The 15,363-nt window shown below is 32.2% G+C and overlaps 1 protein-coding gene and 1 long non-coding RNA gene across 3 annotated transcripts in view; one reads left to right on the top strand and one right to left on the bottom strand.

Annotated features, from left to right (window-relative positions):
- LOC149900355 (uncharacterized) overlaps window positions 1-15,363 on the bottom strand; it is a 76,636-nt gene that overhangs the window by 6,096 nt on the left and 55,177 nt on the right. For both annotated transcript variants that reach the window (XM_090113065.1, XM_090113066.1), the window contains 4 exons: window positions 10,660-10,760; window positions 8,029-10,017; window positions 6,407-7,830; window positions 321-485 (listed from right to left, as the gene is read on the bottom strand). In XM_090113065.1, the coding sequence (XP_089969191.1) occupies window positions 321-485; window positions 6,407-7,830; window positions 8,029-10,017; window positions 10,660-10,687 (3,606 nt within the window). In that variant the 5' untranslated portion in view covers window positions 10,688-10,760. The remainder of the gene's footprint in view (window positions 1-320; window positions 486-6,406; window positions 7,831-8,028; window positions 10,018-10,659; window positions 10,761-15,363) is intronic.
- LOC149900358 (uncharacterized) overlaps window positions 1-15,363 on the top strand; it is a 258,744-nt gene that overhangs the window by 238,844 nt on the left and 4,537 nt on the right. The window lies entirely within an intron of this gene.

Raw genomic sequence — 15,363 nt, 5'->3', positions numbered from 1 at the left:
TTGTACTCTTCTGTGTTACGAACTTACGAATAAGCTGTATCGATTTTAAAATTTCTTTCTTCTTCATTAAAAATCTTCACCGCGTCATACAGACTATTTCTTATCTCAGGCAAAACAGAACGAAGTCGGGGCAAGCAACTAGTGCACAATAAAGTTATATATTATGGTTCTATTTCAATGGATGCTTTATTTTATGTAGATTACCCGGGTTATTAAATACAAATGTAGGTATAATAATTTGCTTTTGAAACTCGGTAGCTTAAAACATCCAAGAATATCTACTATACTAAACTGAACAAAACAAAATACATAGTCCCCACCTCATCATCATAAGCCGGGTTGCCATAGCTCCGCTTGCTGGCCCGCAGCCTTTGGTTCCCCTTGCGATGGCCGACGCTGACGCTGTCCAGGCTGTAGGCGTCCAGGGAGACGGGTGTGCAGCGCTGTGCGTACACACCACGCCGGCCACGACGACGGACTACCAGCTGGAATTGTATTTACATGGGTTGATCCAAAAGTAATGATAATCAATATTAAACAAGGTCATTACAGTTAAAATATTTATGTATTTCGCTAGATAGTCTTATATTTTTATGTACACAGGAAATACCCAATTATCATTACTTTTGGTAGTATTTTAAGTGAAATGACATTTGGAAAAGAATTAGGAAAATTTCAAGAGACAAAAAAATATTTGAATTATGTTTTCATTCAACTATTATTTCAAAAGTCATGTTCAATAACGTGTTTTTGTTACTACTTTGATTAGGCTAATCTAGTCACAATTTAACACAACGATTAGTATTTTTTTTCTTTAAAGTGAAAGTATAAAATGTTTAGTTTGAAATTTATATCATGTAACCTCATGCTCACGCTATAGCTATCCTTATCATCCAAGTAAAAAGAAAGAGAATTTTTTGCAAAATAAGCTTAAAAATATTTTTTATACAATCTACGGGTTATGAAAGACTGAAATAAGTTCATATCTCATACGTAAGAAACGTATTACAAATAATTTTCAAAGTCGGTTAAAACTAATAGACTCATTGACCGTTAGACCAAATAAAATGATTCCAAGAACAAAGAAATGCCTTGCACTTCCTGTCACAATCTCACATGTATCAAATAGCTATCTTATCGGAGCTACCCACGCGGGTTCTCAAGACACAACACACAATATTTATTTATATTAATAAAACTATTATTTCATATTCAGCGAACTTATAGTGCAGTGGTGATGGAAAAAAATTACAAGACTATCGAAGTCTGTGGGATTGTTACGGGAATAGCAAAATAGGGTCTAGTATAATATTATGTTACTTTTTAAATTAGTTAAACTATTTATTTATTTTGGTAACACGAACATGATATTTAACTAGTTATTACCAAAAATATACCTAGAATCGAAGATTAGTATCGATCATTTCAATTTCATTACATCACTACCACTACATAGTATAAAACAAAGTCGCTTTCACTGTCCCTATGTCCGACCCTTTGTATGCTTAAATCTTTAAAACTACGCAACGGATTTTGATGCAGTTTTTTTTAATAGATAGAGTGATTCAAGAGGAAGGTTTTAGTATATAATTTATTAGGTTTTAGACGAAGCGGGCGAAGCCGCGGGCGGTAAGCTAGTTTAAAGTAAGGTATTTTTTTTATTTATTTATTTATTTATTTATTTAAACAATTAGATTACAGGGATCCATTAATGTTAGTACGTGACTTAAAAAGCTAAAAATAAACTATAAACTCTACTCTTTTAGAACCTATTTATCCCAGCTAATTTTGAGTGAAACGAAAAGAGCTATTTTGACAAAACTCTTAAAAAAATGAACTGAGTTACGCTCACTTAAATTTAGAAAAAATAAAGAATTGCGTGCGAGCGAAATTTGTCGAAGTAGTTAGGTCAGAAAAAAATATGTTTCAAGATGAAGTCCTTAATGTTTAAATTATTTGTTGACATTTATGTGTATGGGAAACATAACGAATAAATAATTTATGAAATATTAGAGCCCATCGAACCTAATACTCTCAAGTCCAAATAAATTGTTGAGGTAAGGAGATCTCAAGGGCCGGTTGAAACGGATTTTGACATGTGTGTGCGTTTCCATTGCATAAAATATGTTAGTAAAAAAGGTGTTACCTGTCAAAATTCGGCAAAAACGGTCATATTATAATTTATCAATTCAAAAAACTACGATTTTTTTATATTCAATTGTCTCTACATTTAAACGAAAATAAATTGTAATTTTAATTCTTCTAACGATTTTTATTAATTTTACAATCAAATAATACGACCCAGTAAAGTTTGTATATGAAATTAAATTGCATTTTTCCTTCCTATTCCTTACATTGAGGAAAACAAAATAATTAATGAAATTGGTGGTTTGTATGGTATTGTAGTTTTATTTAGAACAAGAATTTTTTTTGTATTCATTAATGTTGGCCATATTCGCTACACTAAAATTAAAAAAAAAAATATGAATTAAATACATTGCTGGATTATTTAAGATCCAGAAAAGCGATAGGAATGTAGTTGCTTTAAATTTTCTCATAATCACTACATAGTAATAAGTCGCTTTTTCTGTCCCTATGTCCCTTTGTATGCTTAAATTTTTAAAACTACGCAACGGATTTTGATGCGGTTTTTTTAATAGATAGAGTGATTCTAGTGGAAGGTTTTAGTATATAATTTATTAGGTTTTAGACAAAGCGGCCGAAGACGCGGGTGGTAAGCTAGTATATTATATTATCGTGACGTATCGAAAGGTGGAAACGAGCGGTTCGTCATCAGCGTAGCTTTTGCTTAGAATTTATATTGTAAAAACATCCTCTTTGGTGCGATATGGCGACACCTCTAGCCTTACGAATGTGGTGGGGCTATTAAAAATCTGACATGTGAAATAACCGATTTTAAAAATGGTGATGGATAGTTGGTGTTTTCATTATTTTTATTTCATATTGTGTCGTAGGTGATAACTTTTGTTTCCATTTTTTAATTACCATGACTTTAGTCAGGTAAAAGATAGGGACACGTTAAATAAAAGCAAATTGTTTTTTTTTTAATAGTTAAACATTCCGATTGAGAAAAACTATTCGATTTTTTTTATTTCAATTAATTAATTATTGTTATTATTTAATTTTATAATCAACTAACTTTATTTCTATTTTTTATTAAATAGAATTAAACCTAGGCATTATTTATACGGATAATGGAGATTAATGTAAAATTATTTATTTAGTTTTTTATTTGAAGATCTTTTAGGTACCTACATACCTATAAAAAAAGTAATGCATGTGATCTATGAAATTAAAAAGAAATGTTCTCTTTAATAACTTAATTTTTAATATTTCATGGCCATACAGCCAAACCCTACGGTACCGAAACCTACTGCCCTGTGACCATGGTTCATGGCACTCATACCTTCTCGTGACGTACCGGTGCGCACACGCATTCATAAATATTTTATTATTTTATTTTTATTTTTAAAGAGATTTAATTTTGTTACTATTGTTTACTATTAGAAGTTATAGCTAAATTAAATTTGATATTTTGTAGTTTACATAATATTTTAATTATCAATATTAAGTGTGATGAAATGGTGAGTTTTTTTTGTTTGTTTTTCAAATAGTTTTTTTCGTAATTGTGTACCTATCATTATAATTATATTATTAAGCATAAATAAATACAATGGGTAAAATTCTCATTTATTTTATCGTTATCACCGGCATTTATCGGAGCGTCCGCGTCGGTTAAAAAGAAATAAGTAACTAAATTTCCTTTCTACATTTATTGGTCCTAATAATATTATATTTAGGTACCTATATATTTATATCTTATCTTATATATAAAATTCTCGTGTCACAATGTTAGTCTGCATACTCCTCCGAAACGGGTGGACCGATTCTCATGAAATTTTCTGTGCATATCGGGTAAGTCTGAGAATCGGCCAACATCTATTTTTCATATGTACCACGGGCGAAGCCGGGGCGGACCGCTAGTATGTATATAAAATTCTCGTGTCACAATGTTAGTCTGCATACTCCTCCGAAACGGGTGGACCGATTCTCTTGAAATTTTCTGTGCATATCGGGTAAGTCTGAGAATCGGCCAACATCTATTTTTCATATGTATCACGGGCGAAGCCGGGGCGGGCCGCTAGTAATAAGATAAATATCACTATTTGTAAACGATGAGGGTTTTAATAATGCAGTAAAACCTAAAACAATGTGAGTACATAGTAAAATTTTGCCGATTTTTGTTTGAAATTTCTTTCGCGATAATCTTAAAAAAAATTACGCGGTTTATATTTCTCTGAGATATCTTACCACATTTTTTGATTATTTTATTTCAATGGCTTTATACACGAAACAGCCAAGTCTATTAGGATGTCATCAGCTACATCTCTTTCGTAGCTATTGTAGCTTTGGCAGTAGGTACTTACGTGAATACATTACGATAGGTATATCATAATTAGTGGGAGTCAAATTCACACCGTGAGAGATATAAAATAATTAGCAATTAGCACATTAGTCTCAATCTCTTATAACGTTTCTTAGTAATGATAAGAGGTGTTCATAACTCTTGGGAGTTGGGTTGCAAGCATTTTAATAGTTCAACGTTCGTGGAACATTGCAAGTTGTGGTGTAGTGTGCCATCAGGTAACTGATTATATAGGTATGAATGTTATTAAAAATTAGAAAGGATAATAAGTTTATTTTTTGTTATATTTATTCTGTGATTGAGAATTTTTTTTTTAGTTTTTAATAAACCTGCAATCTGCCGGTTAAAAATGTTTATTTATGGCATGCATAGCAAACGCTGGTAGCGTATCCATATTATATTATTTTAAAGCATTTTTAATGTACTAGTGTATTTTTTTTTAATTGATCAATATAATCAATATATTTGTGACCTACAGATAAACTATATATTAAAAAAAAACACATAATAATATAATGAACGACCAAAAACGGAGTTCACAACATTACTCCTGGAAAATTAAGTCAGTTCGCCGGCACACACTGTTTTAATTTTTTGTATAAACAATATTTTAAATTTTATTGTATTTCATTTCAGTGCTAAAAACGGGCATCTTGCTGAATCTGCATAAAGGTAAGCATTTTACTTCTTTACTTATAATACAAATAATCATTGAAAAAGCATCGATTAGAAGTATAAAGAATCTTAAAATTATGAATGCGTTCAATTGTCTTAAAATTGTTTTATGTAGATGACTTATTTACAAGTAAAATAAATCTACTTATCTAGGTATAGTTAAATATAATTATCATAAACGAAATTTTTAAATTAATTGTGTTAATAGATTTCAAAAGCATTGTACGTATTTTAAATAACAGATATCGCAGCGAAAACATTTGTTATATTTACGGTATTCATTTTGCTAAACACTCAAAATTTATTTTCTTATAGGTATGTATATCATTTACCTACATGAACCTACCTACCTACACTCTACATGGTTCCCCTACATTTTACAGCTTTTACCTACTGATTGAAATACCTTCATAGATATCGTTATTTATATTATACTAGATTTCCGCCCGCGGCTTCGCCCGCGTTTGCAAAGGAAAACCCCCCGTTCCCGTGGGATTTCCGGGATAAAAATTATCCTATGTGTTAATCCAAGTTACCCTCTATATGTGTGCTAAATGTCATTGTAATCGGTTCAGTAGTTTTTACGTGAAAGAGTTACAAACATCCATACATCCATACATCCTTACAAACTTTCGCCTTTATAATATATATATTAGAATTGTCTTTAAAAATACGCAACTTAAACCAGCCATATGTTACGTGTTTTATTAGTGCATATTTTCCTAAATCATATGAAAACTTTTTCAGCAACACACGCGGCGTATTCTGCAACGTTGTCCAAAGTAGCGTGCGTAATTTATCGTGAGTTAATAGATATTATGCACATTACTTTGGATATGTTGTACGAACATTCAGCAATGAACAGAACAGAAGATTAAGAAGAGTTTTTAGCTGCAACACTTGAAGAATTGGCGCTTGCACGTGGCGCAAGATAAGAATAAAGTATAACAGGTTTTTTTGATTTTGTTTCTATAGTATTCGAAAGCTAGGTACATATTTACAAATTACTTCGAGAAAGGACAACTGGTAAAAAATATTTAAATAGGAAGGTATATATTATTTATATCTGGAGATACAAATATGAATAGGTTTTATTATATTTTAAGTACCTAATAAATCGGGATGTAAGTATAAGTAAGGTATTTTTGCAATCAATTTCTAAATGATTAAGTTAAAATTGATTAGAACACTCAAGTTAGATTTTTTTATGTTTGTACGGGGTAACTAGTACAATATATTCTGTTGTGGTCTTGGATTACAGTATGCATGAAATAATATACTTACCAGAAGTCCAATGAGTAGAATAAGCGCAATCACACCAATAGTGCTCACAGCAATCGCAATCCCCGCTCCAGATCCTGTCACAGCATCATCCAGCACTCTAGAAGACGCTTCTGTTGTTATCTCTCCCGCATATGTAGTTGATTCATCATCCTCATCCTTTGTTACAGCCTCTGTTGTAGTTTCAACAGATTCTTCGTCCTCTGTTGTATCTGTGTGCACAAAATGACCATTCTGTTGTGTTATTACAGTTTCAGTTGTTGTGAATAGCGTTGTTTCCTTATCTGATTCTTTTTCAGTTGTAGTTACAATTATTGTCGCTTCTGTTGTTGCCGGCTTTGCTTCTTGTGTTATGACTTCATTAAAATCTATGTTTTCCTCCGAACTGGTAATTGGTACAGTTTCTGTTTGAGTTACAGTTGTAGGGGCTTCCGTCATAACTGTAGCTATTTCAGTATTAATCTCCGTTGCAACAGTCACTACTATTGTTGTTGTTTCCATTTCTGTTGTTGTTTCTGGAGTGGTGGTTTTTGCAGCTTCAGTGGTTGCAGGTTCAGTAGTTGTTTCAATGGATTGTGTTTCGGCTGTAGGAGTCTCAGTCATTATATTATCTGTTGAAACTGATTCTGTTGTTGTTGGTTCTTTATTCGTTGTCTTTTCCATGATTTGAGAAGATACTTCAATCTGTGGTGTAGTATCTTCTATAGTAGTACTTTCTTCAATAGCATTAGTTGTAGTATAATATTTCGGCCTATAAGTAGTTATTGGAGCGTCTTGTATTGTGGTTGTGGGTCTTGTTCGTATTGGGCCAGCATAATGCCAATCAGTGGTAGGAGCTTCCGTTTCTGTAACTTCTGTGGTTGGTTCCGTGGGTACATATGAAAATCTTATTGTTGTTATTTCATAATCAGTTATTGGCATTTTTGTAGTAGCTTTAATTATTTCATTCTTTTCATCAGAGTTATCAATTATATCATCGGAAGGAGTTGTAATATCTGAAGGTAATTTCGTAATTGACTCAAATCCAGTTGCTTTAGTAGGATCAACTGGTGGAATTGTATCTTGGGAGGTTACTTCAGATTCATCGCTTGAAGATTGTTCAAGATTGACTGTCGATGCAACCCAGGAAGACTGTGATTCAGCTATCTCTGCCTTTACTGTTGTTTCTTCATTCGAAATGATTGTTTCAGTGGTAGCAGGTTCTTCGCTATTTTGTAAAGATATATTGCTTTCAGCAGGTACCCTTTCTGATATAGACTCTGTGGTTTTATCTTTAATTTCACCTTCTGAACCAAATGACGAAGAGAAAACAGGTTTCCAGGGTAGTCTATTTTGATCAATTTCAGTAATGTTCTTTAAGACGATATCTCGATTTAAGACTGAACTCGGTGTAGTAGAAGTCGAGCTTGTAGTTGTCTCCCGCTTTTCTGAAATTTTAATATAATCGTTACACATATTTATTATTATTTAAATTCTACAGAAACATAAAATCATGAAATACATTGCACAAACGTACACATTGTACGCGTAAAGCGTAAAGATATGCTTATTATTAAGAGTGCAGTAAATTCTAGATAGTTTAATTTGAAATCTATTATTTGTTGAGAAAATTGTAAATTATTTACCTATAATATCTCCCACTTTTTGCAATTCATTTTCATCGATGTTCTTCGTTGAACCTGTAACATTAATTGCTGGTCTTGTTGGTGGACTCCGTAACCCAGCGAGTGCCCAGGCGGCCAAGGTGGGTGGTATTTCGAAATCATTAACGTCTCGTCTCGCTTCTGTTGTTGCTTGCTCTTCAGACATTTCTGTTGTATGGGGTGCAGATGTTGTTGTAGTTGTAGTTGTTGTTGTTGTTGTTGAAGACGAAGAAGATGGGAAAAATTTCGTAGAACCACGTTTCCATAATGAAGGAATCTTGTTATCCACGAAAGAATGGGAATGTACAACTCTTTTGGATCCACCTATATCACTTTGCAATAATGGATCAATATCTGATGGCAGTGTTGTCAATATTCTCGAAGGACCAGGATCTTGAGTGGAATATCTATTTTTGACGTCAAAATGTTCGGAGTATATTGTTGAAGGAACACGGGTAGGTGAAACTCGCGTGACGTTTCGGCCTGGAGCCATCCACACCGGTCTAGATTTTGGTGTAGTGTGGAAGAATCTACGAGTATTTGGTCTATTTACAAGATTAGGTGACACTTGGTCACTTTGAGAGGCAGCATTGTTACCCAATTCTTTTGTACCAGTTAAGTTAAGGCGTTTAGAATAATTTCGATTTCTAGGAGGATTGCTTGTGGTTGATACAACTATTGGCCTTTCACTGGAAAACACTGTGTTCTGATATGAACTTGAAATTGGATTAGCCGAACTAATGGTAGGTGCTATGCTCACGGGAAAGAAGTAAGAAGAAATTGTTGACCCAATTTCATTGTCGTATACGGGTTTTGAGATATCTGTTGGGATTTCTACTATCGGTTTTTGTGAAGGTATAATTGAAGCTAATTCATCTTTTACTGGCGTACTTTTAGTTGTTTCTGGAACGCTGCTTTCATCTTCATCACAATCGTCGTCATTCGTATGAGTAATATTATATGTTTCCGTTGATAAAACTGACATTTCATAATAAATGCTTGTACCGTGAACGTCAGAGAGTGCACTATTATCCGTACCAGCTTTATCGTTGTCCATAAGTCGTATTTCTTTGGTATTTTTAATGATAACTGTAGATGTATTATGAGGTGTTGCGTTACTTAACTTTTCAAATCCTATATTTTCCTTAACAATTTTTTGCATGTTTGTTCCATTCACAGACGGTTGTTTCGCTTTTATTGTATCTAAGTTCTTCAATATACTCGATGATATTTCCTGATATTTTTTGTCGAAGAAATCATTTTTAGGCGTAGTTAATTCACTATCAAAGTCAAAGAAGCTATCAGATTTATAGGACTCATCATTTGAGGTGTAGGATTGTTTTGAAAAAAAATTAGAAAAGTCGCCGAATGGTGACTTGCTAAAATCTCGATTTTTGTCTTTCCCATCCTTATTTTTATCACTAAATTCATCATCATTAAAGCTAGAAGTAAAAAAACTATTATCACTAAATTTACTAGAAGTATACTTTTCATATGATCCAGTATCTTCATCGTCTTCTTCCAATTCTTCTTGGCTCTCTGCTTTTGTTTTCATAGCCTCCGTAGTACTAGATATCTTTGTTTTCTTATAATTGCGCATACTGTCAATAATCTCAAGAGGTTTCTTTACTTCTGGTGTCGGAGTAACTATAATAACATTCGATGCTTCCGTCGAAGATCTGACGCGTCTTAAGGAACTTTCGGTGGTTGATTTATGTACATTAAACCTAACCCTTCCTCGATCTTTATACTTAGCATTTTTCTCTGTATTTTCTTCTGAGGAGGTATCTTTATGGTGTAGTTCGTTGAGAGCTACATCGGGTAATTTAGGTTTGTTTCGGGAAATCCACGTCGAATTAGCACGTCTCGAACTTCTCTCGTCTGTAAGCGTGGGTGTAGTCTCTTGCGGTAGCGTGTGACCACTCACTTGTGTGCTGCTTAAAAGTAGTAAATTTACTACTAACACTGCACCTGAAAAATATCAGACTCGTTTTAGTATTTTTTTATTAATTTATTGATTATTATAGATTATCAGCTAATGTAATAATATAATAGTGAAAATAGTTTAATAACGTTTAAAATATTCTACAATATAATATAGGAATAAAATACAAGGAATATTGTCAACGGCATGTAGTAGTATAAGTTTTTTGTAGTAGTTTGTAATGTTTTTGCAGCAATAAAGGCTTATTTTTTTTTATTATTAACTAGTGGTCCGGCCCGGCTTCGCCCGTGGTACATATTTCGCAATAAAAGATAGCCTATGTCCTTTCTCGGGTATCAAAATATCTCCATACCAAATTTCATGCAAATTGGTTCAGTAGTTTAGGCGTGATTGAGTAACAGACAGACAGACAGAGTTACTTTCGCATTTATAATATTAGTATAGATTGACCCGTCCACATTTTCACACCTAATAGGTACACACATTCAATATGAGATTTATATGTAAATTGTAATCTACATTATGTAGGTACATAATATACTTGTGAGAACTGCATCATCAACTTTAGACAGTATTATTAATAGGTATGTTCTACAGACTACACTCATTAAAAGTTGCAGTTTGTTTTTCAACTAATATTGAATTAATTTTATTTAAAAATAACTTACCTAAACATATTCTAACTGGTGATTCCATGATCAATACATTGTGGCCGGTCTGTTAGTGATACATTTTCAAGTTCGGAGGTTCGTACCCGTTGTCATTATTTCTGAAACAAATATAATTATAAATTAGTATAATACGTAAAGTCAATAGAAATAAATAGATAATTATATCTAGTTTTTTTCTACATTTATTATATTGTTCTATGTATCCACACATTGTTCCCTTTTGACTCGAAGTTTATAGGTTATAGGTACATCTATCTTTTAAGCTCTAAATTTATTTGAGTAGTTAAGTTAAAGCGTAATATATTTGACTTCCATATCTACTGCACATTTGAGCTTTTTCTAGTAACACATACTTCGCGCATAGGTCTACCAGAGATAGCATGGTACATATTATATTTAACTGGTAAATTTTAAAAACATAGACGTTTATCTTTACTTAGTTTATCTGCAACATAATTTTGCCATCCATCTCACAATTCGAATTCTAATCTCTAACCGAAAATAAATACAAAATAAATCTCCTATAGTTACCGAGTTGTTGAATAGAGATTTGTAAGTAGAATTTATTGTGATATAAGATTAATATATTAGAATGATTAGAATTGCGACAAACACCTGGATATTACGAAATAATAATGGCTAAGAATATAATGGCTTTCAACGTCACCGCCTATAATCATGATCATTTCCATCAAGCAATATCACTCAATTATTGTATTCTGACGCCGGTATAATTTAAAATAACGATGGGAAAACAGCAAATAGACATGTTATAAGTTTATGACTTATAATCTGTTTACGTAACCGAGATTATGATCGTAATCACACGAGAGAATAACGGAAATTGAAGTATGAGTAAAAGTGACCAGATGTATTACACCTTAGACTATTTTTATTGTAATAAGAATCTATTATTTTATTTTTCTGTCTGCGAAGACTTTATGTCTTGTTTTACAAATAGTTATTGTAATGATAATGATGTATGTGTTATGCAGGTTTTAATAATAAATGCAATTATAGAGTCTGCAAATATCTTTTGTTTTTTTTCTAATTCAACCCTTGAACGCCCCCTATACTCCATTGAGTGTAAGGGACGACCGAGCGAATCTTTTTATTTTACATCATTATGTAAAATAAAAAGATTCCTCTACTTGATACTAGATGGCGCTGTCATTAAAAAGGTTAAACGCACCAATTATTATAGTATATTTTTTACATTTTCATAATATATGTATGTTTAAATTATGAAAAGAATTGTCTGTCTTTTACTTAAAAAAATTAAGCTTATGTCACTTTCCAAACCTATATCCTTACACAGATTGTACGGAAATCAGTTGAGAAGTTAAGGACGGATACACGGACTTACTTTTACGTTTATATTGCTACTAGCGGTCCGCCCCGGCTTCGCCCGTGGTATATATTTCGCAATAAAAGGTAATCCTATGTATGGGGCCAGGGTCTACAGATTGTCTGTGCCAAATTTCATCAAAATCGGTTACTTTCGCATTTATAATATTATAGTAGAGATTTGCTGGTATTATAGAAATTAACAACATTTTTTATTGATGAGGTGTAATTTATAAGTAAGATACTTATCAAAATGTAAGTATAGTGCGTACGATTCATACATATTATTATCATCAACTTTTGCCGATTCCCGACCTTTCAACCAAACGTCTAACAGATTTTATATATTTTTTTGTAGTTGTAATGTGTATGAAATTTAAAAAAATCGGTAAGAAATTAAACATTATTTAGATTTCTTGAAAAATTTTATTCGGTAAAAAAAACCGGCCGAATTGATAACCTCCTCCTTTTTTTTTGAAGTCAGTTAAAAATGACATGAGATATAATCAGCTTCCACTTTTCGCGATTTAACCTACATTCCCTGACCTACCAAAAACTCCTGATGTGATAATAATGCTTCAGCCCTTAATGTTCATATTGTGTGTGAAAATTTGGTTGATTATCAGCTCCTCATTAAGCATTATTTTCGTACAATCGCTCATATATTTACTTGAAAAGGGACTATTTTGTAGAACTGATTTATTTATATTAAACAAACTTGAGTTAATAATATAGGTATTTTACTATGTAGAGGTAACTATATTTAATTCCAATACATTTTTTTTTCATTTCATTTAAGTAATCCAGAATCCAGATACTTATAATAAGATTATTATTTACTAGCTTCCGCCCACGACTTTGTACGTGCATCCCCGTTTTTACCCGTTCCCGCAAGAATTTCGGGAAATCCTTTCTTAGCGGATGCCTACGTCCTAACATCTACCTGCATGCCAAATTTCAGCCCGATACGTCCAGTGGTTTGAGCTGTGCGTTGATAGATCACTATATCAGTCACCTTTGAGTTTTATATATAGATATAGATGTATAAATAAACATGTGGACTACTCCAAAATCACTTTTCTCAAGTGTCTCAAAATCATCGGTGAGAATTTTCATAATTTTCGAACGTAACATACCTACAACTCATTCCTCAATTCTGCACCAGTATATGATTTGTTTCTGCCAGGGATGGGAATGATGATGGGAATGATGATGAGGATGGGAAGAATGTAGGAGGTACCTAGAGCTAAGGACATAGTGATAAGTTTCGAATTAAGTTTTATATATGTATGGTTTGGCGTATGCCGTAAATAAATAAGTAAATAAACTAACAAGTATTTAATTTTATAAATAATTATATATATCTATATTATATATATATATAATTATTGTATTTTATTTTATTAAAAGCTTTCTGCTATCAAACAAAAGCGTAAATACTTAATATAAAGCTAAATACAGCAACTGGTCTTAAACCAGGTTATCTGAACTTGTTCTCAGAATCTAGATTAGGTTCGCTAGGAAACTCGTAGTTACTTTCCTGCACTTCCATTGAGATAATAAATAGTTGTATACCTGGTAGTTTTAAATGAGTAAAGATATACACAAGATGGTAGGTACATTTTCTTGAAAATTGTATTTTTTTAACGTTCTAAAACCTACTAACGTGTTAAATAACACTTAGTACCTACCTAATTAATATTAACATACCTATATTATATGGGAGAACATGAAATCTCGGGAAAATACTAATCTGAAACATTTTTAGTGTCCAAAGTAAGTTAATTATTATTGGAATAAATAAATTAATTATTTACCTACTTATTGTTAGTTTATGTAAACATAAAATGAACCTTCATAATCATCAAATTGTAACTATCCTTATGTTCCTCGTATATTTTCTTAACGTATCTTGATCAAAACATTAGGTATACAGTACACATAAACAATTATACCAACTGCCACTAACAAGTGAGCCCTGACCTTTCCAATCTAGGAACATCAGAATTAGTCACGAGGACGTTTTATCTCGCAAGTGACTGGGTTTCCTTTTTATTTTGTATTTTATGATACTAGCATTTTATCCTGATCATAAACTAGATATTAATTCACGAGGTTTCAGCTAAATTCTTTAAATAGTTTTGTGTAAAAAGTGTGAAACATAATATTTCATATACCTACTTATACTAATACATATTATAAATGCGAAAGTTTGTGTGGATGTGTGTGTGTTTGTTACTCTTTCACGCCAATACTACGGAACTGATTACAATGAAATTTAGCACACATATAGAGGGTAACTTGGATTAACACATAGGATAGGTTTTATACCGGAAATCCCACGGGAACGGGAACTATGCGGGTTTTTCTTTGAAAAAGCGGGCGAAGCCGCGGGCGGAAAGCTAGTATTTCATATTTATGTGTGTATGTGATTTTTAATGCTAACATGCCAGTGCCTGATGTTTTGAATTATTAGTCGAAAGTAAGAATAACAGAAAGTATATACATATTGTGTTAATGTGGACTGTGGTCAATAAAATTGACAATTTCGGTAAAACTAAAATAAAAATAGGTATATTTTGATTAAAGAGTTTTAACAATGGTACCAAAATTAATTAGACACATAGCACGAATTAGTTTAAATTCATTCAATTATTCAATTAAAGTGTAATATAATTCCAACATTTAAAATAAAAAATCTCGTATTATGACGCAGCAATCAAAAGCTCTACAATCATTTTTCATAAATTATACGTATAAACTTCGTATAAATATTAGAAATAAATACTTACCACTAGTATTTTTATCTTAAATTAAACATTATGATAACATTAACTATCTTATAAAAACTTTAAAGGCGAATTTAAGTCTAGTAAATTATTTTTCAAGCTCGTTTCTCCTATCACCAAAACAAGAATTGTAAGCTTCCTCGCAATAAATATAAACGTTTGTTTGTTTGAACGCACTAATCTCAGGATTTGAAAAATTCTTTCGGTGTTGGATAGCCCATTTATCGAGAAAGGCTATAGGCTATTGCACGCCTCATAAGCGAAGCGTTGAGGTGGGTATTGCACGCCTCATAAGCGAAGCGTTGAGGTGGGTACTACTGTCACTTCGCGCAAAACATCTGATTTTTCAAACTTAAAATGTCTTTATGTATCATACATTGCACTTGTAAGATAATACATACACACACATATTAAGAAAAAACACTATTTTTAACGTTCATGATATTTTTGATGTCATTTCTGTTATTTAAACTAGTTAAAAAACAGTTTAAAAAAGTTCTGTGTTGGACGTCCGTGTGTCTGTATGTGCGGATCCTTTTTCTTGTTAACACGATAGCGACCGAAA

The sequence above is a fragment of the Colias eurytheme genome, chromosome 19 (genome assembly GCF_061535395.1).
Source record: "Colias eurytheme isolate Ceu_HAF_F1 chromosome 19, ilColEury1 Martin Lab GWU primary, whole genome shotgun sequence".
Classification (NCBI taxonomy): domain Eukaryota; kingdom Metazoa; phylum Arthropoda; class Insecta; order Lepidoptera; family Pieridae; genus Colias; species Colias eurytheme.
The sequence above is the reverse complement of the archived record's forward strand: the minus strand, read 5'-3'. Positions and strand labels throughout refer to the sequence as shown.